Genomic DNA, 27234 nt, shown 5'->3' on the forward strand with positions numbered 1-27234 from the left:
AAACAACGACATAGGTACTTATACATACGTTGCATCATAGCAACAATGCGTGGGGTTAGTCCCTATAAACTCAAAGTCAAAACTAAGAAAATATATCAATAGTTTTATTTTAAGTGAGTTAGGTTAGATTAGGTGTATATCTAAATTTTCTCTCTCCTAACAGCAAGGTTTATATCGCAGTTTATCTTGACGTTGATGTTGACGGAGGCGAGCTGCGTGGCGAAGAACTTGAAGATGTAGGGTATGTCGAGCGCGACGAGGTGACCCTCGCCGCAGAGCCGGCACGTCTCCTTGGCGCCCAGCGCGCCGCCCACGATCGGGCCCAGCAGCGACCCGCATTTCACGCACATTATCGCCTGATAGGAACAAGCATTGCATCAGTATCATGGTCATCTTTAAAGTTCACACTAGAGATGAGCAACGTAGCGGAGCGGTATGCGAGGACAAAACCATTGACTCGCGCGAACTAATAGAAAAGCAATTGAACCTTTTCACTACCTACCTCGCTCATATTTGGTTTTTATATATGTATGTATAGGTATGTCATCTACCTACTCGATTTTATTATGAGTATTCTGCTGGACTCGTTTATGTCTAGACAATTAGTCATTTCACTAAAAAGTTTGCGCTTCGGGTATGTTTCAAGTTTCAAGGTCATGATTTGAAAGTTTGTTAAGCATGACAAAGTTAAGAAAGATGACATGTGAAATACGTGTCTTTGAAGAGTTCCGTTCTGGTCTCCATCAGCAGTTCCACTTATCAAATTGCACTGTTTTGATTGCAAATAATGCTTGGTTTGTCGATAATCGTCGTCGTCATAGTTACATGCACGCCTAAAGCTTTTGAGGAGTTTACTTACTTCCTCGGTTGAGAAATGACGTACGTCTGAGAAAAATTAGGTCAACTTGGCATCCTCCTTTTTTAAACAGTTAAAAATTCTGTAAGTATACGATTTATACCTACTCTGTAAAACAAGTTAATAATCAAGTCAACCGAATCAAGGCCAACACAATAATATATTATAATATTAAGTATATAACCTTGCTAACAACATTAATAACAATATTATTATATTCATTCTGGTTAATAATTCTTATAATAAATATTGATTTATGGGTTTACGGCTTTCAGACTTTAATTAAAAATAAAAAAGAACGTGTTGCCTACGCTAGTCTTCGATCACACGTTTCCCATAAAAAATAAATATATTTTCAGCAAGACCGAATCAATTTATATTAACATTAGAAGGAACAAATTGATGTTAAACAAATATACATATTATTTATTACCAGCACGAATCGTGTCAAATCGAACTGAATAAAATAATTCATGTTAAACATGTACAGGTTGATTCTAACGGTTGATGTATGTACATAGTTACCAATTAAATAAATAAATAAATCATAAATCACTTATTCAATTAGTGTCAGAAAATATTTATGCATGAGTTTACTTCTATACAATGAAGTTCGCGACTTCGCGCTCGATACATAGTGATTGTGAAAAAAGATAATCTTTTTTGTAAAATGGCTCCCTTTACAGAAGTAAATTTCTATTCTACAAAGAAGATAAACTTTTGAAAAATTCTAATATTTTATGACCTCCATCTTGACTAGAATCTATAGAGCCAACGAACGCGTCAACCTACACATTGAGTGAGTTTAAGAGAGAAAATCGATAAAGCCGCTCAAAACGTTCCCGTTTTACACCTAAAATACTTAATGTGTAATAAAATGGGTTCATTATATACTGACCTGGCTCTTGTCGGAGCACTCTAGCAGGCGGTCCTGCAACAGGAAGGCCGCCCCGTGCGAGATGAGCGCGTCGCGCTCCATCTCTCCGAAGCGCACGCCACCACCTCGCCGGCGACCCTTCACGGGCTGCCGCGTCAGCCGGTCCACCGCGCCGGTCGTACGGACCTACGTAACGAACCATCAATATTATGTACATAAAGACCGCTGCACACCGGCTGCGTGTGTTTAGACGTGCGCTACAATTCAGCACTCTATGTTTATGTAGGTTTTTTTTGATAATTGTTTTATTATTCAGTAACAAACATCAAGGTGCAGGTAATAGCAGACATACGTTAATCAAATCTGATGCCACTTGTAACTTGTCGCAAAACTTCTGATAGATGTGTCGTAAATACAATTAGTCGTCCAGTCCGATCAAAATAAATATCGATATTAACGTCTAACCCAAAAAGTTCAAACCAACCGACTTCCGAGTCTCACCTGCTACTTATTCAGACACTATATGCCGCAGCCGCTGTAGGCCTAGCATAGGATTAGCCTGTATTATTAATTAGAGAGGGATGGGTAGTCTATCTCGCGGGCGGGCTAGACCTCATATAGCTAGACCTAGATATAACGCCGAAAAAGATGTCAGATTTATCAAACCCTCAGAAGACCCAGTCCGTTCGAATATCGATCTTACCGTCTAACCCATAAGGTTCAAATTCCAGGCTCACCTGCCACTTGTCGGACACCATGTGCCTGAGCCGCTGGTAGTGTATGACGCCGAAGAAGATGTCGGCCTGCATCTCGCGGCCGTCGACGCCGCTGTACATGCGCTCGGTGCCGTAGTGGTTGTAGCCGGCCGCCTCCAGCAGCTTGCCGAAGTATTCTATGGCTGTGTCCTTTTCGTTGAAACGGAACGGGGTCGCGTCGTGTACCTGATTATTATTCGCCTTAGTTAATTGATACGTTACGATACTACATTTAAGGGCGGAAGGATACAACATAATGTCGGCTCACTCAAATTTCAAACCAGACGTAATTGATATACATTCGTTACAATGTGTTACGAGCGCGCTGTGGTTCACGCAAAAGTGGATTGGTGTCATCTGTCAACAAAGCGTTTCACGAAAAACTCCTTATCGATGCAGTTGCAGGCATCAATAGGCTACAGTGAGCGTCTACAGTCAGGCGGGCGGGCCGCAAACAAAATGTGGATGGTATGTGCACGTGACTAAGAACACCCAATTCCAAGCTGGTCCGACCGGGTCCGTACAGCTATAACTGAGAATGCATCAAGCATTATATCAAGCAAAACATTGTACACATCGGAGAAGTCTCCTGTAAAGTTGTTACGGAAGCAAAAATTCTCAACACTCCTGGATCAGGCCGCGTAGCCAAGATGCCGATCGCTTACGCTCCGTAGCGATCGAAACGCAACTGTCACTGTCGCACTAATATGGAAGTGTGATAGAGAGACATAAAGGTTTTCGTTGTCGAAGCGATAGCGATTGTAACCTCGGCTAGGCTGGCTGATTAGAAAAAAGTATAGTTACATGTCCGTGCGCGCTCGCCGCCTTGCCCGCCATGCACTCGATCATCATAGCGATGGTCATACGAGAAGGGAAGCCGTGCGGGTTGAACAGGATGTCCGGGATGAGCCCCGACTCGGTGAAGGGCAGGTCCTCCGCCACCCACTTCTGCGAGCAGATGCCCTTCTGGCCGGCGCGGGACGCAAACTTGTCGCCGACCGTTGGGTTTCGCTAAAAATAACATAACTTGTTACTACATAGCAGCGGGGACGCGTCCAAAAAAACCGTATAGAAACCAGTAAATTAGAAGAACAACCTATTTCGATCAAACCTCAAGGAGGAATATATTTATTTATTTATATATATATAGGTACCAAATTAGCAACTTGAGACATTGAGCTAATTCTGCATTGTTGTATGTTGCGATAGTATAGTTCTTTTTTTTAGCATTAAAAATAACTTCAAAGAAGGTAAGCGATCTTCACATATCTTTTAATTGAAAAACGCTTTTTAAAAATCAATAACTATTACTTATGAAAGCAGAAGAATATAAATGATCGTATTAAATTCATAATTGTTACATATTTGCCGTAACTTATTTTTAAAGTGTGTTTGTCAATTAAAAGACACATCAAGATTGTTTACCTTATTTCTAATGCTAAAATAACGAACTATAGTTTGCCTTATGGTGTGGGTTTATTCAGTTGAGCTATATCAGAGCTGCTTTTACTAATACCAAAGATACATTGAATGAGTAAGATGCGTAAAATCTAAGACAATTTCGTGCTTCGTATGTGACAGGTAAACGAGATGACTATATGATCTTAGACCCGTCTGTTACCCTCATACCTGTCTATTACAATCATTTCTCTTTCCTAATACTACAACGAGTAAGGTACATCTAGCACGCTTTTGTAATAGAATTCTAACAAATATTATAAAAAAGTAATTAGCATATTTAATTGAAACATTGCAAAATTATTCTAATTAAGCATGTAATTGTAATAATTGAAAATGTGCGATTTTAATTACTGGTTTTAATACGCGTATATAATTAACGTGAAAAGCCATTAAATTCTAATGTTAATTAACCGATACTAAGCAAATCAACTACACTAATTAATAACTTAAAGTGTAGAAATAAACCTGTATTTGTTTTAGACACAGCAATTACGGTCACGTTCTATTTTGGACATACGCAAGTCTCTTCTTCTGCCTCGCGTTATCAAGGCATTTTGCCACGGCTCATGGGAGCCTGGGGTCCGCTTGAAAACTAATCCCAGGAATTGACGCAGACACTAGTTTTTACGAAAGCGCCTGCTATCTGACCTTCCAACCCAGAGGGGCCTTATTGGGGTTAGTCCGGTTTCCTCAAGATGTTTTCCTTCACCGAAAAGCGACTAATAAATATCAAATGATATTTCGTACATAAGTTCCGATAAACTCATTGGTACGAGCCGGGGTTTGAACCCGTGACCTCCGGATTGCAAGTCGCACGCTCTCACCGCTAGGCCACCAGCGCAGGACATACGCAAGTATCAATTGTAATTGCACACCTCCTTACCGTGAAACCGAGGCAACAGGTACTGGATCTTGTCATTATTGTAACAGCTGTGATAGGATAGCTACATGTACGTATCGTATAGTGTACACACCTGTATCCGGAGCATGATGCACGCCTTCTTGGGCGCGTTGGGGTTGAACTCGCCGCACAGCCGCACACTGTCCACGAACACCTCCTCCTTGCCGTGGAACCGCGACACCACGTACTGGTTCTTGTCACCGTCGTAGTAGCTGTACACAAAACATAGATTTAGGACATTCATACACCGTTTATATACAATACAGCTAAATAAATGACAGATACTAGATATAAGCTACGTCGAATTTCGTTGTAAGCGGTTACTTACTTGATATGGCAATCTACAGCTTCATTCGCCAACAAACTTGTTACAGTTTGGCAATATTGTAAATTTTGTTTATGAGCATGTACCATTTGTGTAAATAAATTAAAAAAAGGACAATCACTATGGAATGTGGTACTTACATAGTTTGTTTTAATTATTTCGATACGTGCAAAACATTATGTAAACGATTTCCTCACAGCGTAAGCGCGCTAATAATTCAGCTCATGTAAGCTATGTGGCTATCGCGAAACATTCGTCACGTTTATTTGTTTCGTTTATCGAGAATTTTTACGTTCAAAAATTCAGTAGCGTACCAAGTTTTGGGGTTTCTGATAATTTTGATTGGCGTTATTGTTCATTTATTATATTAGCCTTCGTATCTGAGGGTGGTATCCCATTTGTCCAATATCTTGGTCCAATGCCATTGCGTCTCACTGTTGTCATTAACCAAAATGTGAGATAAATTATACATTGGACAGACCACACTGAGGCAATTTGTAAAGATTATAATTCATCGTCAAGCAAAGCTGCAAGCGACCCGAGCGCAAGTGGCAAAAGACGAGTCTGGATTTTCCTTGCGTTAGAACGAGTATAAAACATCGGAAGTAAATATCACAAGGATTCCCAAACGCACAATATTAGGTATGGTTAGGTAGGCTACGAGCCTAGTCAGTATACCGTAGACGTTCAGTACCTGTAAATAGGGTCGTCGGGCTGTATGCGAGCGCCGACGGGCGGCAGGCCGTCCGCGTCGAGGTGCGCGAGCAGCGCCGGCTTGGAGTCGTCGCGGCTGAAGTACGAGGAGCCGTTGGGCAGCTCGACCATCTCCGACTTGTACACCGTGCCGGCCGCGAACCCGCGCTCGTACGCAGACTTGTTGATGATCATCGCGTCTTCCATGTCGTAGCCCTGTCATTATACCACTCTTGTTATATAATACGTATACGCTTGCCTAGTCATACCTATTGTTGCTTATGAAATCTATTCGCTATTCTCCCCTAAACCTCTCAGTTAGCTTAGCCGGCAGTATAACAATCCCGTACGAATGTCGAATACTACTCGTCACTTATAAACGCATGAACTTCAAAGTAGAGATGCCACGAATATTCGGTAACTATTCGGTATTCGGCCTATTCGGCCACTTTGCCGAATATTCGGTATTCGGCCGAATGTTGCCTACTATTCGGCCGAATACCGAATATCTGTTGCACCTACCTAAAAAGAAAAACTACTCAAAAAAATAACCAAAAAATAGGTATATTTCATATTTAAAATGTATTCTTGGAAAGTATAGTTAAATACGAAGGCACGTTTTTGAGCATGATGATTACAAAATATTTTATTTTTATTTGACTCTAACTATATTCATTAATTCTGTTCAACATAAAAATATATCTTAGAAAAAGAGAAAAAGTTGTGCTTTGTTGGCGAAAATTTTCATAATAATTGTAACTCAAAAGGTTTGCATGTCATGCCGAATATTCGGTATTCGGCCAAGAGAGGGGCCGAATATTAGATATTCGGTATTCGGCCAAATTCACTATTCGGGGCATCTCTACTTCAAAGTACTTAGTACAGAATAACTCACTCAGCGGTAGGTGCCAATTTGTAGGAAAGTAAACGTATTACGTCCGCGTAGTTTCTAGATCCGAAAATATCCGAAATTGTTGAGACTTTTACACACGTAGATAATAGATGATACGAATGTTGCAAATTCATAATCAGAAAAGTAAGACTTATATATAGACGTGATTATTAAATTCGGACTAAAATATCTACTTGTTCCAATTCAATAATCTATATCTGACGCCTGGTACATCCTGAACTCGTATCAATTGTGATACTGAAGCATACCTGACGATAAAGCGAGCTAGGGATTGAGAAGGTTACCGTGTAAGAAATAACGGCGACAATGGCGTTGGTCCCGCAGGGGTAGTCGTCGAGGCCGATGTTGTCGTAGTGCGTGGGGCGGAACAGCGGCGTGGCGGGCGTCTGCAGCCGGTACAGCTTGGTCTCCGCGTTCGTGATCCACGTGTGGATCGGAGTACCCATCGTCTGTTTACCCATCTGGCACTGGTACATGTTACTGTGGGGAACACAATATTTTACTATATTATTTGTCCTAATATGAGGCACAATAGGGAATATTACGCAAAACTGCCTGGAGGGTGCTACTAGCACAAACTGAGGGCCTCCAGCGAAACACAAAATCGTCTATATCTACATCTCTATCACTTATGCATACGAATATTAGAGCGATAAATAGAAAGTCAGAAACCGAAATTTAGATTTTATAGTAGATATATGATGCATCAAAGTCATAGTGAAAACTTGTCAAAAATTGTTTAAGGCATTGTATAAGTTAATCTATGGTTTACAATATGTGCTAGTGCTGCACTCTAATGGCAAAACATGTCAGTTTGTCAGTAATACCCCCTAGTAGTAGTATTCAAAGTCATAAGAGGTTGTCATACCAAATATATTCAATTATTCATGCGCACTTCGCTGTGAAAGATATTACAGCAATACCTACAAAATTTTACAAAGTGTACCAAATGTTCGTTATACAGGTATTTTGTCCCCTCTGTCATGGTTAGAAATGTAAAGTAAAAGATGTGTAGGGAGCCTTACCGTGGCGACTGGTTGCAGTCGGGCATCGGCACCAGCTGGGCCAGGTTGCTCATAAAGGCCGATTTCGAGAGCTCCATGTGTGTGGTTTTACCTACAAATGGAGGATCACATTAAGAGATCTTGTTTTCAATTTCGTATTTATATCATGGATTGGTTCCATTCCTAGAATATATTTAAATTGAGTCGTTTTAAATTGTTTAAAGTAAATCCGTTGGAAATTGCAGCGGGATTGGCGCGATCTTGCTCAGCACAGGGAGGATTGGAAAGGGAGAGGGGAGGGCCTTTGCTCATTAGTGGGACACACACGTAGGCTAATAAAAAAATAAAAAATGATTGGTTATATTCGTTATTTCGACTATATCTAGAAAAAAAGTTGTTACAGTAGACGATTGCTTGCAGGGTTAGACAGCAATAAAAGTAAAATTTCAATATAAAAGTGGTAACACACTATCGCACAGCACCGCGACCTTGGTGCATCGCATCCATAAGTGAGAGCGGGAAAGCGATATCTGTTCGCGTTACCACTTTGATAACATGTCGTAATATGGTCATAGACGAGTTTCCTTAAAGGCTGGTGTAATTACCCTTGTAGATCTCGTGTTGAGAGACGGCGATGTCGAGGTAGAGCTGCTCCATGGTGCCGATGAGCTCCAGCTGGCCGGTGGCCAGGTTGATGACGGGCCGCATCATGCGCGCCTCCGTCGTCATCAGAAACACGCCCGGATACTGCCCGTTAATCTATCAAATAAACATTTTCAATCATAGTACAGATGTAGTGCATATGTATTTTCACGGAAACGTACAAACGAAACGACAACACTCCTAACTGACATCGGGGGACCTTCTTATTACAAAAGGCGTAATGTCCACCGATGTACAGTTAACACTGTGGGCGATGGTACGTACGCGTCTTGCTATTTCAGTCAGTCACGGTACATAAAGTACTGAGATAGACTGAAGTAGGATGATATTAGACGTACGTATCCGAGAAAATACGATAGAAAACAAATTATGCACTACATGTGTACTACTATTAATGTAGTATTTTTTAGGGTTCCGTACCCAAAGGGTAAAACGGGACCCTATTACTAAGACTTCGCTGTCCGTCCGTCCGTCCGTCCGTCCGTCCGTCTGTCACCAGGCTGTATCTCACGAACCGTGATAGCTAGACAGTTGAAATTTTCACAGATTATGTATTTCTGTTGCCGCTATAACAACAAATACTAAAAACAGAATAAAATAAAGATTTAAATGGGGCTCCCATACAACAAACGTGATTTTTGACCAAAGTTATTTTTTTTTTAATTAAAGTTACAAGACTATAGTGAAATTTTAGTGGTTGTTTTCCCGCAACGAAATGATTCTGCTATCGATATACAGTCGATGTGTAATCTTTTTTTTAAGTAATGTTAAGAAATGCCAGATTTATAAATGTGTCGAACGAAACTCGAAAGTGACCTAACACCAGTAGTAGCACTGCAGTAGTACCTAACTAATTCTTTTGAGTGAATGAAACAAAATAACCTGAAAAGTAGTTCCATCTATTTTTCCTTCACATATTTTACGTGCAGTTAGTTTGCAGATCCTTAATAGTAAACATAACAAGTTAAGATCAAGCTTTTAATGATCAAAAACTTAAACAAACACTTAAACTTCCCGATACCGCAATACACAATCACCTTTGCCCTGTGCATGTGGTGGCGTTTGAAACTGCCCGTGGTTAAGCAGCCGCTGTGTTGCGGCGACAATTATTCGTCCGTGTGGAACTTGGGGGTTTAAAATCCCCCGAAGACGCAGCGACTGTAAATGGTCCGGTTCCGCGTAAAGTCGCCGGGCGGCGTGGGAGTCGTAGTTAGCCCTAGCGTACAGCTGCACCATCGCGACGTACTCTAAATTAGAATATTCGTAATGTCGATCCATTTTACTAGAAATACCAGGGATGACATTGACAGGATCTGTTATCACATTAGTTTAATAAGCGAAGAGGATGTAATTATTCGATTTACCAAAGTTGACACAACGATCAAACTAATAAAAAGGTTTTATTTCAACTGTTAATCGTGAAGGAACAGTCTAATGCTGGCCACATACGTAACGATAAATCGTTGCGATAAAACTGTACAGTCCGACTGTGCAGATAAATCGAACCGTGTGTATGACAAATCGTACGATAAATCGTTGATCGGTGGCAGTTGCAAATTATATCAGAAAAATCGTTGTCGAAGCGAACTGCACAGTTTTATCGTTACGTGTGGATGGCGATCGGTCATTTCGGCAGTACTTCACGTAGCTTGCTTGTGTGCGCACGTTCGTTCCTCAAGTAAATAATGAGAAATATAAAAACCGGGCAAGTGCGAGTCGGACTCGCGCACGAAGGGTTCCGTAGCATAATGAAAAAAAAAAGGTCACCCATCCAAGTACTGACCCCGCCCGACGTTGCTTAACTTTGGTCAAAAATCACGTTTGTTGTATGGGAGCCCCATTTAAATCTTTATTTAATCCTGTTTTTAGTATTTGTTGTTATAGCGGCAACAGAAATAGATCATCTGTGAAAATTTTAACTGTCTAGCTATCACGGTTCGTGAGATACAGCCTGGTGACAGACGGACGGACGGACGGACGGAAGGACGGACGGACGGACAGCGAAGTCTTAGTAATAGGGTCCCGTTTTACCTTTTGGGTACGGAACCCTAAAAATGAATCCATATTTCTCTTGGTCACGTCATCACGCGTGAACGGCTGGACCAATTTCGCTAATTCTTTTTGTCTTAAAGTTGGTCAAGCAAAAAATAAATAAATTTAAATTTAAACTGTTTATTTCAGTAAAATATGCACATCATATAATATCAAGCTTAACTACTAATCTTAACTTTAAAAGATTTTTTGAGTTAAGGAGTCTTATTTTAAATATTTATACATAATTAATATTTTTTATAGGTACATAATAGCATAATAGGTCATATAATTCGGTGATTTCGGTATACTGCCCTCTTATTTTAATTAAGTATCTTTTCATAATATTTCTTGCTTGTCTATTCGTCCGTCCTTCTATAAGTTTTAGTAATTCCTTTGAAAATCTATTCAAGATGCTCGGTAAGATGCAGTTCCACACTCTCTGCCTGTATACATTGTTTGGTTATTGTCAGGAGAAGTTTCTTATGACAGAAAAAAAATAAGAAAGTTGCGCGGAACATTAGAAAATTTAAGAAAACTAAACTTCCATATTAACTTTGATGACATGGATAACATGTTTCTTGCGTGAGCTTCTGCGGAGAACTGACGATCGACGCCGATATCAGAGGCGTGTGGAGGCACTAGGAACGTTCGATTTATCGCACAGTCGGACTGCACAGTTTTATCGCAACGATTTATCGTTACGTATGTGGCCAGCATAAGTAAATTTTAATTTCAGTTGTCAAACAGTAAAGCACTCTAGCCTTGTTACACAGTTTAAAAAAGTAACATGTGCTTGTTTATTTGTTTATCTGTTTACAATATCGGGAACTGTCGTCGACTTGCAGTTTTAGTGTGTTACTATTGTTTTTCGCTTGTTCGAGTTTAGGTTAGTTTTTTGTAATATTTTTTTTTGGAAAACAGTTTATTTATAAGTTTGTCTATCATAATTCGAAAGTACTACCGATAGCAAATCGCCCTGCCGCGGGAAAACAACCACTAAAATTTCACGGTGTATGGTTGGATTTGGGGTTGAACAAAAGATATTAAAATTTTACAGAAACGGTTTTTTTTTCATCTCTCTAGCTCTAAAAATAAAGATTTTAGACCCGGGTCAAATTTTTTATTTAATTTTTTGATTTTTTTTTGTCCAAATCGGTCCCAAAAAAGGTCTATGTATACGGAAATGCATTAATCGTTTAGTACTTTGTACTAACGTCAGCTCAAAACTGAAGTCCATTTTGCTTTATCTCTTACCGTTTTCGAGATATATCTCTCTGAAGGTACGAATTTACGAAAAAACTTTGCTATTAACTCCATCAGGCGCTGATGACTTTTTTGTATGGATATATTGAAATCCGACTCGCACTTGACCGTTTTACATAGATTAATTTTTTTTTTGTAATTTCGGGTTAGTAAGTTCGGGTCATGATTTATATGGTAATCATCATCATCATCATCATCATCATCATCATCATTTTCGCTTTCAGTCGCCCACTGCTGAGTATAGGCCTCTCTTCGTGTACGCCACTTATATACATGCATTTATGTGTATGGTAATATTTAGTAGGTAAGTGACATGGCATAATGTATATTGACATAATCTGTCAAACTGTCAAATTTGTTTTTTTTTGTCAAATTTAGTGTAAAGTATTATATTTTGTCATAGTTTAGTACTAAATGTCAATGTTGGGTAATTTTTTGTAGACTGCATTTCTCATCTTAAGGGCCGGCAACGCACTTGCAGCCCCAGTGATCGCTGTGCTTATGTATTTTTGGGCGAGTTTTTGGGTTTCGTATGGGAATATTTGGTACAAAGGGACATGTTACAGTGTCCCAGTGTATATTGACATGATCTGTCAAACTGTCAAATTTGACAGTTTTTGTCAAATTTAGTGTAAGATCATATTTTGTCATGGTTAAGTACAAAATAAAATTACTTAAATATTATTATTGAATAGAATAGAATAGAATAGAATAGGTAATTATATGGTAATCATCATCATCATCATTTTCGCTTTCAGTCGCCCACTGCTGACCTATAGGCCTCTCTTCGTGTACGCCACTTATATACATGCATTTATGTGTAGGGTAATATTTAGTACAAAGTGACATGGCATAATGTATATTGACATAATCTGTCAAACTGTCAAATTTGTTTTTTTTTGTCAAATTTAGTGTAGAGTATTATATTTTGTCATAGTTTAGTACTAAATGTCAATGTTGGGTAATTTTTTGTAGACTGCATTTCTCATCTTAAGGGCCGGCAACGCACTTGCAGCCCCAGTGATCGCTGTGCGTATGTATTTTTGGGCGAGTTTTTGGGTTTCGTATGGGAATATTTGGTACAAAGGGACATGTTACAGTGTCCCAGTGTATATTGACATGATCTGTCAAACTGTCAAATTTGACAGTTTTTGTCAAATTTAGTGTAAGATCATATTTTGTCATGGTTAAGTACAAAATAAAATTAATTGAATATTATTATTGAATAGAATAGAATAGAATAGGAAATTATATGGTAATCATCATCATCATCATTTTCGCTTTCAGTCGCCCACTGCTGACCTATAGGCCTCTCTTCGTGTACGCTACTTATATACATGCATTTATGTGTATGGTAATATTTAGTACAAAATGACATGGCATAATGTATATTGACATAATCTGTCAAACTGTCAAATTTGTTCGTTTTTGTCAAATTTAGTGTAAAGTATTATATTTTGTCATAGTTTAGTACTAAATGTCAATGTTGGGTAATTTTTTGTAGACTGCATTTCTCATCTTAAGGGCCGGCAACGCACTTGCAGCCCCAGTGATCGCTGTGCTTATATATTTTTGGGCGACTTTTTGGGTTTCGTATGGGAATATTTGGTACAAAGTGACATGTTATAGTGTCCCAGTGTATATTGACATGATCTGTCAAACTGTCAAATTTGACAGTTTTTTTGTCAAATTTAGTGTAAGATCATATTTTGTCATGGTTAAGTACAAAATAAAATTACTTAAGTATTATTGTTGACAGATACTGTCAAATGGGATGTTGTTTGACAGAATCTGTAAGAATCTTGAAAGTTGAAAGTTTTTTAATAAATATGGATCTTGCTTACGCAGCGTCTTATGTAGGCGAACATCGCGCGATCCCGAAGCGAAACGGCGGGACGCGGCGCGAGGCGGCTCAATCAATCCTTTGATGCCCATAGAAGTGTCCTATGTAAGCGATCTCGTTGTGACCGCGGTGCGGCGCGATTTGATGAATGCTGATGGTACTCGTTATTATGCTCAAGGCATTAGTCTTAAATAGTAGGTACTTAAGATAAGGTGTTGTATAGTAATCAAAGTGAATGAGGTTCAGTCGGCACGCGTTGATGTCTTTTTAAATTTTGTTTGTTTCATAGGAGTTTCTTTAGGAAATTTTGTTTTTAGGGTTCCGTACCCAAAGGGTAAAACGGGATCCTATTACTAAGACTCCGCTGTCCGTCCGTCCGTCCGTCCGTCCGTCACCAGGCTGTATCTCACGAACCGTGATAGCTAGACAGCTGATATTTTCACAGTTGACGTATTTCTGTTGCCGCTATAACAACAAATACTAAAAACATAATAAAATAAAGATTTAAGTGGGGCTCCCATACAACAAACGTCATTTTTGACCGAAGTTAAGCAACGTCGGGTGGGGTCAGTACTTGGATGGGTGACCGTTTTTTTAGATAATGGTACGGAACCCTTCGTGTGCGAGTCCGACTCGCACTTGGCCGGTTTTTTAATTTTTATACCTATGAAAAAAGCTACGGTATCACATAGTAACGTCCCCATAAATTTTCTATTAAAAAAAAACCTTTATTGTAACATATTTTGTCTTTGGTCCTAATGTAATACTAAATAATTGTGTATAGGAGAATAATGTCTACTGGCACAACTAATGCAGCCCAATCCGTGTACAACATACTTTATAATAACAATTAAAAAGTCATTCAAAGAGCTCTGTTTCTTTTGTTTTTCAATTTAGATTTTTTGAGTGATTATTATATGGACGACATAATCATTACGCCAGAATGACTATTCTTCTACCTATTGCAAATCTAACTTTCAATACTAAAATATAGATAAGAGAAACACACAGAAATAAATTCCCAGACGATCTTAAGGCTAAAAACCGATCTCTTGCCCTATAGTAGAACATATGTACCTGCTTCTTTGGTATGACGACGATCTCGGTGCTAATGGGCACCTCGTCGCCCTTGATCTTGAGCGTGCGCAGGTAGGCGGTGGACTTGTGCACGGTGTCCTCGGCGAAGTAGCCCACCAGCCGCCCGTCCACGAACACCGGGTACCTGTACTCGTCCGTGGAAAGGGGCGTGTGCCATATGGTGCTGATTGGCTCCATTCCTGTACATATACCCGCGTTATACAGGACGGCTAAAAACATAACTGTATTCCCGTTGCCAGGGAGGTTTTGGGATTATACTGAGCATCTTTTACTATGGGACCAACCCCGATAACGAAAAAAAATTGGGGGTCTTATAGATTTCGACTGGTCCATTTTCTAAGGGAGAGTAAATTTTTTTTCGCGATATCAGGGTTGGTCCTATGTAGTAATAGTTGCTCATTATAATCCGTAACCTCCCTGGCAACGATATGCAGTTAATTGTTGGCCACCATGTATAAGGTTAAGTGTTATCAAGTTGACAAAATGTCAGTCACAACCATTTCTGATAATATAAATGTCACGAGTGTAATGTAAAAAGCTTGGAATTTTTTGACAAGTAATGTACATGCTTGCTTCGTGGTGAACATATATTAATTTTCGGGGGGCATCTTGTAGAACAGCGGTCGGCAACCTTTTAGCAGCCAAGGGCCACATAGTATGTAGTTAGCGAAGTTGACGCGGGCTTTGTTAATATTTATGACGTTATTAGACATTATCGTTTGTACAAAATTGTTGTTTGTGCTATTGTAGAATAACGATCGCTGTCGTAATAACTGCACGCAGGTGTAATGCAGACGGTGGATGCTGAGTACTTGTGTAGCGTACAGGTTCAGTGACTGTGTTCACATATTAAATGAGCTTTTAACAGAGGCTTTCAACTTACCACATCGCTCTAGGACAGAAGGCAGCTGTTCGACTTTCTTGGGATCTGGATTTTGTGTCACCTATAATAAAGAAAAAACAAAAAAAATAGTCGCAATCACGGAAGAGAGCATGTTCAATTTGAGCGTGCTCAACGCTTGTCCTATGAAGGTAAACAACTACCTTTTAGCTTTAAAATATATTTTATAGGGCGCCGGCACAAACTGGCGCGGTCATGATTTGATGGCATTTCAGTAACTACACGAAAATAGTCACTGTCGATAAAAAAGTAAATAAATACGATTAATACCTGATAAAAGTTTATAGTTTATACTGAAGCTCTTATTTTGTTAATTAAATGGATAAGCGCCACTTGTACTGCACCGTTTAACCAGTTAACCCAGGGTTAGGGGGATGGTGCAAGTGGCATTTAGTGACATAAAACAGATATCCAAATATATTGCAGGGGCGAGGCGCCCACGGAACTCGCATCCCGTCTCATACTTGAGTTCATTATCCTTTATGTGGGAAGAAAATTCAGGCCACTCAGGCCAGTTTAGTTCCGACTCGGCCAACGGACATCGGGTTTGTTTGACGCCCTACCACTGGTACAGTCACCACACAGGATCGTTATGCCATTTAGGAGTCTTGCTAAATTGACAATTCTATAGCGTAAGTAATAAACAACCAATTTAGCTAGGACCAGCGGTCGGCAACCTTTTAGCAGCCAAGGGCCACATAGTAGTTAGGGAAGTTGACGCGGACCGCACTTTTGTTAATATGTGTGACTTTATCAGACAACGCTGTTTGACAATATAACATACAAACTAGACAGGGGGGCTCGCGGGCCGCTTGTTGCCGACCGTTGCCCTAAATGGTGCAACAATCGCGGAGCGTGATGGTACGTTGGTCAAAGTGTAGATGGTAGAGAGTGACCTGCGCGGACATGGTGAGGTGGTTGAGCAGGCCGCAGGGCGCGCCGTCGGGCGTGTGCACGGGGCACACGAAGCCCCATGCGTCCGGCAGCAGCTGCCGCGCCTCCGTCGTGCGCATCTCCATGAAGAATGAACCGCGGTGGATGGCCCTGCCACGACACATACATAGTAAACATTACGGAATATGGAATTATTTATTTTTATTTTATTATTTTATTTATAAATACGTTTACACGACATTACAGTAAACCAATACGTCGTGAAACTAACACTACACATAACAACATATAACAATTGATACAATTTACATTAAATTTCACACACGGATAACAAACGTTACGTTACACTCGAAGGCCTAGCATCCATCACCTCACAGAACCTCAGCATTCGTTTCTCACAGCCGCCCATCGCTATGCAATCAGATCGCATTCCGGTGCTGAGCTGACGTCAAGAGCGCATTAAGTAGTATTATATGCAGCGGACCAACGAAAAGGTGAAGACATTTGTATGAAATATAATACTAGTTCAGTGTCTTGAGCGAATGACCGGATTAAGTTGTTTTGTTTCTATAACTAAAGGTATATGTAATGTATATAGGCTTATAGGATTTAATAACTAGAATATGTTTATGTCATTTAAGTAATTAATATGTGCCCATTACGAATAAAACATATTAATTATATTGTGTAAAATTATTTTAACTAAATACACTGTATACGCTGTAAATTGTATGTAGCATTAGCACTCTGAGTTATTTTATTTACGCACCCTTTGTTCCTTAACTAAAATGTCGCCGTGTTAAGAAAACCAAAAAAAAAAACAACGATATTGGAAGAATTTCAGGCTTATCCCAATGACAAGACAACATGTTTGTAACAAAACCAATGGCGTATCATTTCCATGAATACAAAGTGTTCTAAAAGCCTAGGGTACAGTACCGTCTTTACCATAAGGGAACATGAAGCCTGTGCCCAGGGCCTCATCCACAGGGGGTCCCGAAGGACAGACATTAACATTATATTTGATTACCTATAAAAAAATAGAAGATCATAGTAGAAAAATGTTAGTTTAATTTGCATTTTCTACTTGCCAAAAGGGCCCCAAATTGTTACGTGCCCACGGGCCCCAGCATAGTTTAAGACGGCCCTGCTCAGACAGGGTACTGACTTGAAGTGCGACATGTATCTCATGCGGTTGATGTTCTCGGCCACGATGGTGAGCCCCTTGTACTGCGGCAGCGACACGTGGTTGGAGGGCGCGTTGCCGGTCGCCAGGAACGTTTCCATGCGCTGCTCGAGGGTGCCCACCGACCGCATTATCATGTTCAACTCTTTCTGTTTGTAAACAACAACACTCATAGTATATTCTCACTTTTCACCAAAATATTGCACAGTTACATGTTAATTGACTATTCACGACAGTTATGTACATTGTATTCTACATTCTATAGATCAACGGTCGGCAACCTGCGGCCCGCGGGCCGCATGCGGCTCGTGAACCTGCCACTTGTGCCGCCTTAGCTATTTTGTATGTAATAGTGACAAACGACAATGTCTCATAAAGTCATAAAATATATTAACAAAGTACGGCCCGCGTCACCTCCGTTAACTACTATGTGGCCCTTGGCTGCTAAAAGGTTGCCGACCGCTGCTATAGATTGTAGCTGACACATTTGACTGTGTTTGGTGTACTCGCTCTTGTCAATGTCATAATAATAATGCGTATCGTTAATTAATGTATGAAAGTGTGAGTATGCATAACAAATAAAATATTATAGCATTTATAGCATACCGCATTGAGTGTGAGAGGAATCCCGGGCTGCATGCGCTTCGTGATGTTGGAGCGCAGGGCGATCTGTATCATCTCGAGCCGCTCCTTGAGCACCTGCAGGTACAGGTGTCCGCCCAGCTGCAGCTCCTGGCACATCACCGCGTCTGCGCCCTCCACCTGCAACACAACATACCATCTATGGTTTACAAGGATTGCTTGCCACTGGAACATAGACATAAAGAATCATATTGTCTTTTCTTAATGCTTGTATCATGCAAAAAAGGGGATGAATATAATAGTTTTTCTATTCTAACACTACTGAATTTGGATTGCCAGAATATAGTATCGCTACCTACGAGTATTTGATATTATTTATGCCAGACAACTCCCGGTTTGAAATACCAGGGGATAGAATTAAGTGGTAGGGTGCGGCAGTCGTTGCAAAACTTGTTGACAAAACTATATGAACATTACAGGCATGCGACCACAATAAGATTTTACTAATACTATCTTTGAAAAAGTTGGTTTACACATGTTGGTTTGTAACATACTTCTATCCATACTCGCTCCTAATACAATTCCTAGAAATGTATAATTCATTCCGAGTAGCATCTTGGTCGTAGGTCTTTGTCATTAATAATTCTAATTTCTAATTTCCACCAAATTAAACGAAACATATACAAGCGCCACAGACCTTACATTTGTTCTGCACTACATCATAGAGCTTGAAGGTCGCGGCGTCGTCGTCGGAGGCCAACATTATTACTATTACATTTGTGTCTAAACTATACCAGTCAGTGGGTGCTACTGCCGCGACATACCTTGCATTTGTTCTGCACGACATCATAGAGCTTGTGCGTCATGTAGACGAGGGCGTTGAACTTGTCCTTGTTGTCGTGCAGGTGTATGAGCAGACAGCGCTGCAGCAGGAAGGCGGCGGCCTCGTCGTCGGAGGCCCACGGCGGCACGCCGATGAGCCGCGGCCGGAACATGCGGCCGAGGTAGGCGCGGCACTCGGCGCCCGTGTGCAGACCCTCCTCGTGCAACTCACGTAGCATGTTTTGAATGCAACTATAAATTATTACGGATTTTTTTAAATATTTTTTTAAGGGGTTTTCTCAAAACGGATACGGATTATAAGGTTTCAAAGGCCTAGCGAAGGAGGGAAGGGACATACGAGTACATTGTATCACAGGGCGGACACGCCATACATCAAAAATATTTTGCGTTTATATGTGTGCGCGGCACGTCTGTACACGCGTCATTGTGTATGTCTGGGTAAATCGCTTTATTTAGAGGACGCCAGAAGTCCGCCAGATTCATGTCGCGGCCAGTCGCGGGGCGAGGTAATACGAGTCAGGGCGGGGCGGTGCGTAGTCACTCTATATGATAATAATATTTAATACTATTACTTATTCTGTGATTGTACGTAATATTTCATGCGCATCTACTCACCTCACATAGTACAAATCATTTTTCTTGCCACTGAGCAACACCCGGTAAATGGCATGGTCCTGCCAGTCCACTAAACACTTCATGATGAGCAGTAATGGCGTGTAATACATAGTCTTCTGGTAAGAGAACATAAGCTTGCAAGTCCCATTTTGAAGGAAGTGTAAGGTGTTGTTCTGAAACCAAAACATTTTCTGTAAAGCATAAATATGAACGGAACCTTAATTATGACTACAAATGATTGTTTGTTGTTGAAGTAGGTGTTTCTAAAATAATGTATACACTTAGCCAAACAGGAATCCAATATAACCATATGACAAATAGTACAGTTAAAGATTTAAATAAAAAATGTGTTTAGATGAACACATCTAAACACATTTTTAATAAAAATATATTTCTACAGAACAATTTCAGCAATAGCTGTGGGGATTTTTGACCAGCCAAAAAGTCTATTTTTAACTAACCCCTTCACTCCCTGGGGTCCAAAATTTGCGACCCAAACATACAATTATGACATTTTAAATTCAGAAGGGATACATTATACTTACTGTAGCAGTCTGGTCAGAAGTGACACACCTCACCAATATACCATAATCTGAGAAAAGGTTTCCTCTGGTCTTCCAGCCAGCACGCTTTATTGAGACGGGGAAGTTGCGTCTTGTCACAAGGAGCATGCGAGCGAGCCGCTCGTGGCCCTGCATCAGATAAAAAGATAAAACAATATGTTCAAACACTACTTAAAACACTCTCAACTTTTAAAGGCCTGTGCACACCGGCTTGCGTGTGCGCGACGTGCACGTGCGCGTGCGTTAAAATGTTGGATCCACACGTAATCAGTATGCCGTCTCTCATAAGGATATGTATACTACAACGCCGCACGCACACGCAGCCGGTGTGCACACGCCTTAATGCTGGAATAATCTAAGTAAACATAATTACAGTAGTCAATACAATATCATCATTATTTTTTTGTACATTTCGTTATGAGAAAGTTTATTATTTTGTAAAAAAATATTAACAAAATAAATAAACTAAACATTTAGAAGTAAAAAATGTGAGCTACTCGTAGGTCGGCGCTGGATAAAAGGGTGCCCATCGTTATTAAAACCAACCTAAAAATGTTAGTGTTACAACTTACAACATAAATGACGTTACCTTAATTATAAAGTAGCCACCCCATTCATCTGCATGTTCATTATGTGCTACCAACTCTTCAGGCGACATGTCAGCCAGGTGACACATTTTGGACTAAAACAATGAGACACAGATCTGATGATATTTCCTATCATTTGGAATATATTTTTATGTTTTGTTTTTATCAGGCCAACTATCTATGTAGGTTATAGGTTATAGGTTTTCGCGGGCTTGTTTTCCGCAACTCGACGTCATATTATTGCGCCTATTTTGCGTAACTATCTATGTAATATGTACTAGAGATGCCACGAATATTCGGCAACTATTCGGTATTCGGCCGAATGTTGCCTACTATTCGGCCGAATACCGAATATCTGTTGCACCTACCTAAAAAGAAAAATTACACAAAAAACTAGGTATATTTAATATTTAAAATGTATTCTTGGAAAGTAGTTGAATACGAAGCCACGTTTTTGAGCATTTGTTGATTACAAAATATTTTATTTTTATCATGGGTCTGATTTGATTGACTCTAATCACATTCATTAATTCTGTTCAACATAAAAATATATTTTAGCAAACGTTGTGCTTTGATAGCGAACAGTTTTCATAATAATTGTGACTCAAAATGGTCGTATGTCATGCCGAATATTCGGTATTCGGTCGAGAGAGAGGCCGAATATTCGGTGTTCGGTATTCGGCCAAATTCACTATTCGGGGCATCTCTAATATGTACAGCAAAAAAACGCTAGAAACAATCGCCAAGGCAAAGTATAGGCAAAATTATGGGTACCAGGAGTGGTGTCTATGGCATTAATCAACATTCACTTATTCAGGATCAGATCAGATGAATGCTTAAGTGCAGTTGTTAATTTTTTTTAAGTAATCCTTTTGTTCTTCATGTGCAAGATAAACATGGCTCAATATGTGCAAATTGAAAGTTAGGTTCTTATGTGTAATGATTAAGCATTACTATTTTCATAGTATGAAATATTCAATAGTCTAACAGGCATAATAAAACCGGACAAGTGCAAGTCGGACTTACCAACCGAAGGTTCCATACTTTTTAGTATTTGTTGTTATAGCGGCAACAGAAATACATCATCTATGAAAATTTCAATTGTCTAGCCATCACGGTTCATGAGATACAGCCTGGTGACAGACAGACGGACAGTGGAGTCTTAGTAATAGGTTCCCGTTTTTACTCTTTGGGTATGTAACCCTAAAAAATGATCTACTTTTTCTTATGATTGGCCTGGCTGTGCCAACTTTTATAATCAAATACCCTGTTTCTTTTATTTTGCTAGGACATGCCACTATGTGACGCATTTACAACGCAATTTGATACAATGTAAACATGAAATTGTTTTTGTAAAGCAAGCGTTTTAGTACAGCGGCCAGGGGGCCTCCAACACTAATCGATGTGACTGGACAGTATACTACTGACAAGTGGTATGGTTGTGTTTGGTAGAGTGTACTGAGTACGAAATAAGGACTTGTCACTTTCTAAGACTGTGGGGGGGTTAACTGTGACGTCACAAAGATGGCGGTCCCGGGTTTCAAATTTTAGATAATTACTCGGCAAGTTATTATCAGATTTTCAAAAATGAGGTGTCCTGTGAAAGCTGATAAAATGTAGAATAAAACATGCCATGTAACTAAAAGTGTAATTTAATTAATTATTTTTTTATTTACAAAAATCCGAAAACATAACATTGGTCTTTTTTTTGTAGCCCAAAAAACACAATGATAACGGCCACTTAGATAAAAAATATGTTAAATAAATAATTTAGGTAAATGATTAAGCTACACGTTACTTCTTGAATTATGTGAATCCGATAATAAATAAGTAAACTACGATGATTATACCGCGGGCGCGACGCAGCGAACCGCGCGCGCTCGGTTACTTGGAGGTGCGGGCGCGACTGACATTGCTGTACTGTATATCAAAAACTACCTAACATTTTTAAACGAGTGATATCTCAAATGAAAGATATTTGAATAACCAATAAAACGTGGTTATAAACTGGTGCTTGTCATCTAATAATAAGTATATAGAAATAAGCAAACAATAAAAAACCCAAATTAGTCACTTCAGTGTCGATTGGACTCATTGTATTATATGATTTATATGTCAAGCATGAAAAGGTAACATTGGCGGCGCGTCCATATAAGCCGATTCCCACCGGCTTGCCTGTTTTTGGACGTTTGAGCAGAGTTGTAAAGGAAATATGTTAGACAAATTAATGGATATGTTTGACGCGCCGCCACTGAAAGGTAATCTAATAAATGTGACTAAAACCAGTTTACGGCATTTTGACGTAAAAAGTTACTTGTTTTATCATCACAAGATATATTTGAGTACATTATTGTCAAGGCTCGAAGTCGAAAGTAGCCTTCCAGCTGAGATTAGAGATTAAACAATTAGTCCAAAAAGAGGGTTTGTTCCCACAAGGGTGGTGTCTGTCCCCCCCTGATGTGATGCCTACTGCTAGACTCAATGGTGAAAGAGTTCAACAGGCGGGATATGTACATGCAGGCTTACTCTGACGACGGAGAGTGAGAGGGATGGTTTTTAGGGTCGTAAGAGATATAATGATACGTGTATGGAGAGAGAGGACTGGATCTCAATCCGTCGAAAACAAAGCTAGTATTATTCACTAATAGAAGAATAAAAGAGATGAAACCCGTAAAGATGCAAGGTATAGAACTAGAAATGGTGAATGAGCTGAAATATCTGGAAGTTACTCTAGACAGTACGCTCAGATCAGATACAAAAGTCACATCAAGGAACAGACGGCAAAAGCCATAAGAACACTATGTCAATGCAAAAGGGCACTATGTCAATGCTCGGAATCTGACCTGAGGGACGCGACGGTCAGGGCTGTAAGCACCGCTGCTTTCTGGGCATCCACAGTTTTAGAGGAACTTCGACACGAGAGAAGTAGAAATCCGCTGGATCTACAAGGCAGTGATATGTACTACCCAGGGTGCTATATGGGGATATGAGAACGACCCCGACACATGCAATTGGAGGTAATGCTAGGTTTGAAGCTTGGAATGGGGTGGAGAAGAGCTACTGAACAGTGCTATAGAATGAAAGCATGTAAGGAATGGAGAAGCTACGTGGACAAGAGACACGCGCTGATACAAAGAGAGGCACTATCAAAATTTGAGATGTTGATGGCCAATACCGACCTAATAAAAAGGCAGGAGATAATTGATAAGAAATACAGGGTACAATATAGGAGAGAGAGACAACTGGAAGGTGGAAGTCAGACACCCGACGACCACTTGCTTTACGAATGGCTCAAGAAGAAGCTCAACGAAACTAGCATAGTGATCCCTAAACTGGGAGAGCAAGTATCAATATCACTGTGCCGATATGCGTATTCCAAGCAGAGGTATGTGCAATAGCCCGCTGTGCACGTATAGTTAAAGAGCGTGTGCAGCAAGAAGCGCTATTGTAATAAATACAGATAGCCAGTAGGCAGCACTAAAGTCACTAAAGAAAATATCGGACACCTCCTCTCTCGTAAGAGAATGTCGAGAGGAGCTTAACTCGATAGGCAAATAAAGAAGTGTCACGGTGGCATGGATACCTAGGACACCAGGGAGTGACAGGAAATAAGACGGCGCACGAACTGGCGAGGATTATTTTTTTTAATTTATTTATCATGAAGTACACAACAATTTTGTCACAAATTATATTCCTCGCCGAGCAGTAGTAGTATTGCAGTTTGTTGGCGAGGATGGAGGCGGAGACGGAATATAATGGATCCGGAACCGGCTCTGCCAATGTCAGCGGATGTTACGAAAGGAGTCATAGAAAAGGTAAATGGATGGAGATGTAAGCACAGTCGAAGATGATGTCTAAAGGTATATATAGATCACAGGATAAGGAGATAATGGAAGTTAGTAGAGACACCTCCTGTGCACACTTAGGTAAGGAGGAGACTAGCTTACACTTACTACCTTACTAGCGGAATGTACTATGTATGTGGCACCGCAATATAATACATTCGGTAGGGACACACTGAAAGAAAACGAACTAAAGGACGTCGAATTAAAGATGTCATCAGTTCTGCAGGAAAACAAAAAGATTTGAGGAGAATGGTGTGGAAATGCAGCTAGGACAGTAACCTGCAGCTCCAACCTCAGGGGATTGGGCTGAATGGACGCTACACGTGATTAGGTAGCAGCCCGTCTGCTTTCGGCCGTGCGTCCGTACACTACATCTACAACATTAAATTTTTCCGTTCCTAAAATCTATAACAACATACTTACCCTTAAATGTTAGAAAAAGCACCAGCAAAAATGTATTTAAGTCTAAATTAAAAAAAAAAAACTCATGTTGAAACAATATGAAGCTAGGATAAACTTAAGTTAAATAATGTCATGTTATATTGAACTTATATTTGTAACTTATACCAGTATCTAAAATAGTTTAAATACCTAAATAAGTAAAATAGTTTAAAACGGCGGAGGTTGTACCTATTATATAAATGCTGTTTCCGTGAATAAATGATTTATTTATTTTATTTTTTATTTGCTGAGGTTTAGAGATATCGCTTGCCAGGATGCTTATGTTCTATAACATGAATTTGGTTCATAATGATAATTATTTTCGATAACTCTCACTAATAATCGTTATTTTTTAAATATAAAAGTAAAGTGAATACTTCTATGGATTTTTATTTTATGTTTCTTTCTGTATACTTATTTATGATGAGAAGCTCCAGTTTATAACCACGTTTTATTGGTTATTTAAATATCTTTCATTTGATATTGCATTTGTTTAAAAATGTTTATTTGTTTATGATATACAGTACAGCATTCTCAGTCACGCCCGCGCCTCTAAGTAACCGAGCGCGCGCGGTTCGCTGCGCCGCGCCCGCGGTATAATCTTCGTAGTTTACTTGTTTATTATTGGATTCACAAAATTCAAGAAGTAACATGTAGCTTAGTCACCTACCTAAATTATTTATGTAACATATTTTTTATGTAAGTGGCCGTTTTCATTGTGTATTTTGGGTGAGAAAAAAAAGACAAATGTAAAGTTTTTGTATTTTTGCAAATAAAAAATTAATAATTAAATTATACTTTTAGTTATATAGCTTGTTTTATTCTACATTTCATCAGCTTTCACAGGACACCTCATTTTTGAAAATCTGATAATAACTTGCCGAGTAATTATCTAAAATTTGAAACCCGGGACCGCCATCTTTGTGACGTCACAGTTAACCCCCCCACAGTCTTAGAAAGTGACAAGTCCTTATTTCGTACTCAGTACACTCTGCCGAACACAACCATACCACTTGTCAGTAGTATACTGTCCAGTCACATCGATTAGTGTTGGAGGCCCCCTGGCCGCTGTACTATTTGGAAGTGGCTTCAAATGGTTTTCATAATACCATTAGGCTGTAAAACATACACAAAATGATTTTACAATGCATTACATATCCATGGGAGCATGCAATATAATTATTATTAATTATTTAGTGATAAAGACAAATTTTCGCCAAGCAGACTTAAAGAAACATCCTGATAATAAGTAGTGATAATGTCAACATGGTAAAAATGCCTACAAACTGTCGCTCTTGCATTTATACAAATACTCTGCTAACAGAAAAGATGGTTGGAAGAGCAAATGGAGCCAGGCACTGCTTTTCAGTGTCTGAGTGACATACCTAATGCCTATGCAAATATGAGATTCGTGCCTTATGTGAGTCGGCCAGAACAAAATTTTATATTTTATCTACCCCACATTTACGTTAGTGAAAGATTTTGTATAACATACCTTAACCATAATTGGCAAATTTCCAAGTGATCTATCTATTGTAGTCTCCACTCCATCAATGGTTATTGATATCCGCACCTTGAATTCACCTTTATATGTAGCCGCCCTCTGCCTACATTCTGTTGGGTATACACTTTGTGTCTTTATGCCAACCGCCTCCATCGGAACCGACGGCTTCGCGAACGTTCCGTCAATTATGCTCACTTTTACGCGCTGCCCTGTCGTCGTCAACTCAAACTCGAGGGGTACTATATTTTCGATTGTAGCTTTTAGCCCGTCTGTTAGCATAAAATTGAACGAGTCTATATGTGGCGCTCCAAGACATTGTAAATACTGAAAATAATATCTTTACATTATAAAATGTACATGAAGAAACGTAATGTTTATAAAATGTTAACCTATGATCGACCTACCGGATTAGCAATTTGCGGCGGTTTCCGATAATCAGGATGGCTAGTGTACGCAAGGGAAGGATTTTTAGCAAATTTCTTTGCATTTAATTTCATATTGTGCTTTTCTCCTTTTAACGAATCCATGTGAATGAGTTCCGTAAAAATACAACATGAAATAACCACAAGCCACAGTCGCACGTGCGT

The 27234-nt window shown here is 39.7% G+C and overlaps 1 protein-coding gene across 1 annotated transcript; it reads right to left on the reverse strand.

Moving 5' to 3' along the window:
* Nucleotides 1-83: 83 nt before the first annotated feature.
* Nucleotides 84-27234, reverse strand: LOC134679070 (DNA-directed RNA polymerase I subunit RPA2). Its single transcript, XM_063537912.1, has 20 exons — nt 27052-27234; nt 26639-26971; nt 20860-20952; nt 20253-20399; nt 19708-19880; nt 19074-19323; nt 18274-18429; nt 17650-17816; nt 16484-16631; nt 15570-15630; nt 14666-14865; nt 8391-8544; nt 7807-7897; nt 7066-7261; nt 5870-6084; nt 4924-5062; nt 3293-3499; nt 2471-2674; nt 1755-1919; nt 84-356 (listed from the first exon to the last, which is right to left on the reverse strand). The coding sequence occupies exons 1-20, from the start codon at nt 27172-27174 to the stop codon at nt 141-143; spliced, it is 3438 nt and encodes a 1145-aa protein (XP_063393982.1). The 5' UTR covers nt 27175-27234; the 3' UTR covers nt 84-140.

This window comes from Cydia fagiglandana, chromosome Z, assembly GCF_963556715.1.
Source record: "Cydia fagiglandana chromosome Z, ilCydFagi1.1, whole genome shotgun sequence".
Classification (NCBI taxonomy): domain Eukaryota; kingdom Metazoa; phylum Arthropoda; class Insecta; order Lepidoptera; family Tortricidae; genus Cydia; species Cydia fagiglandana.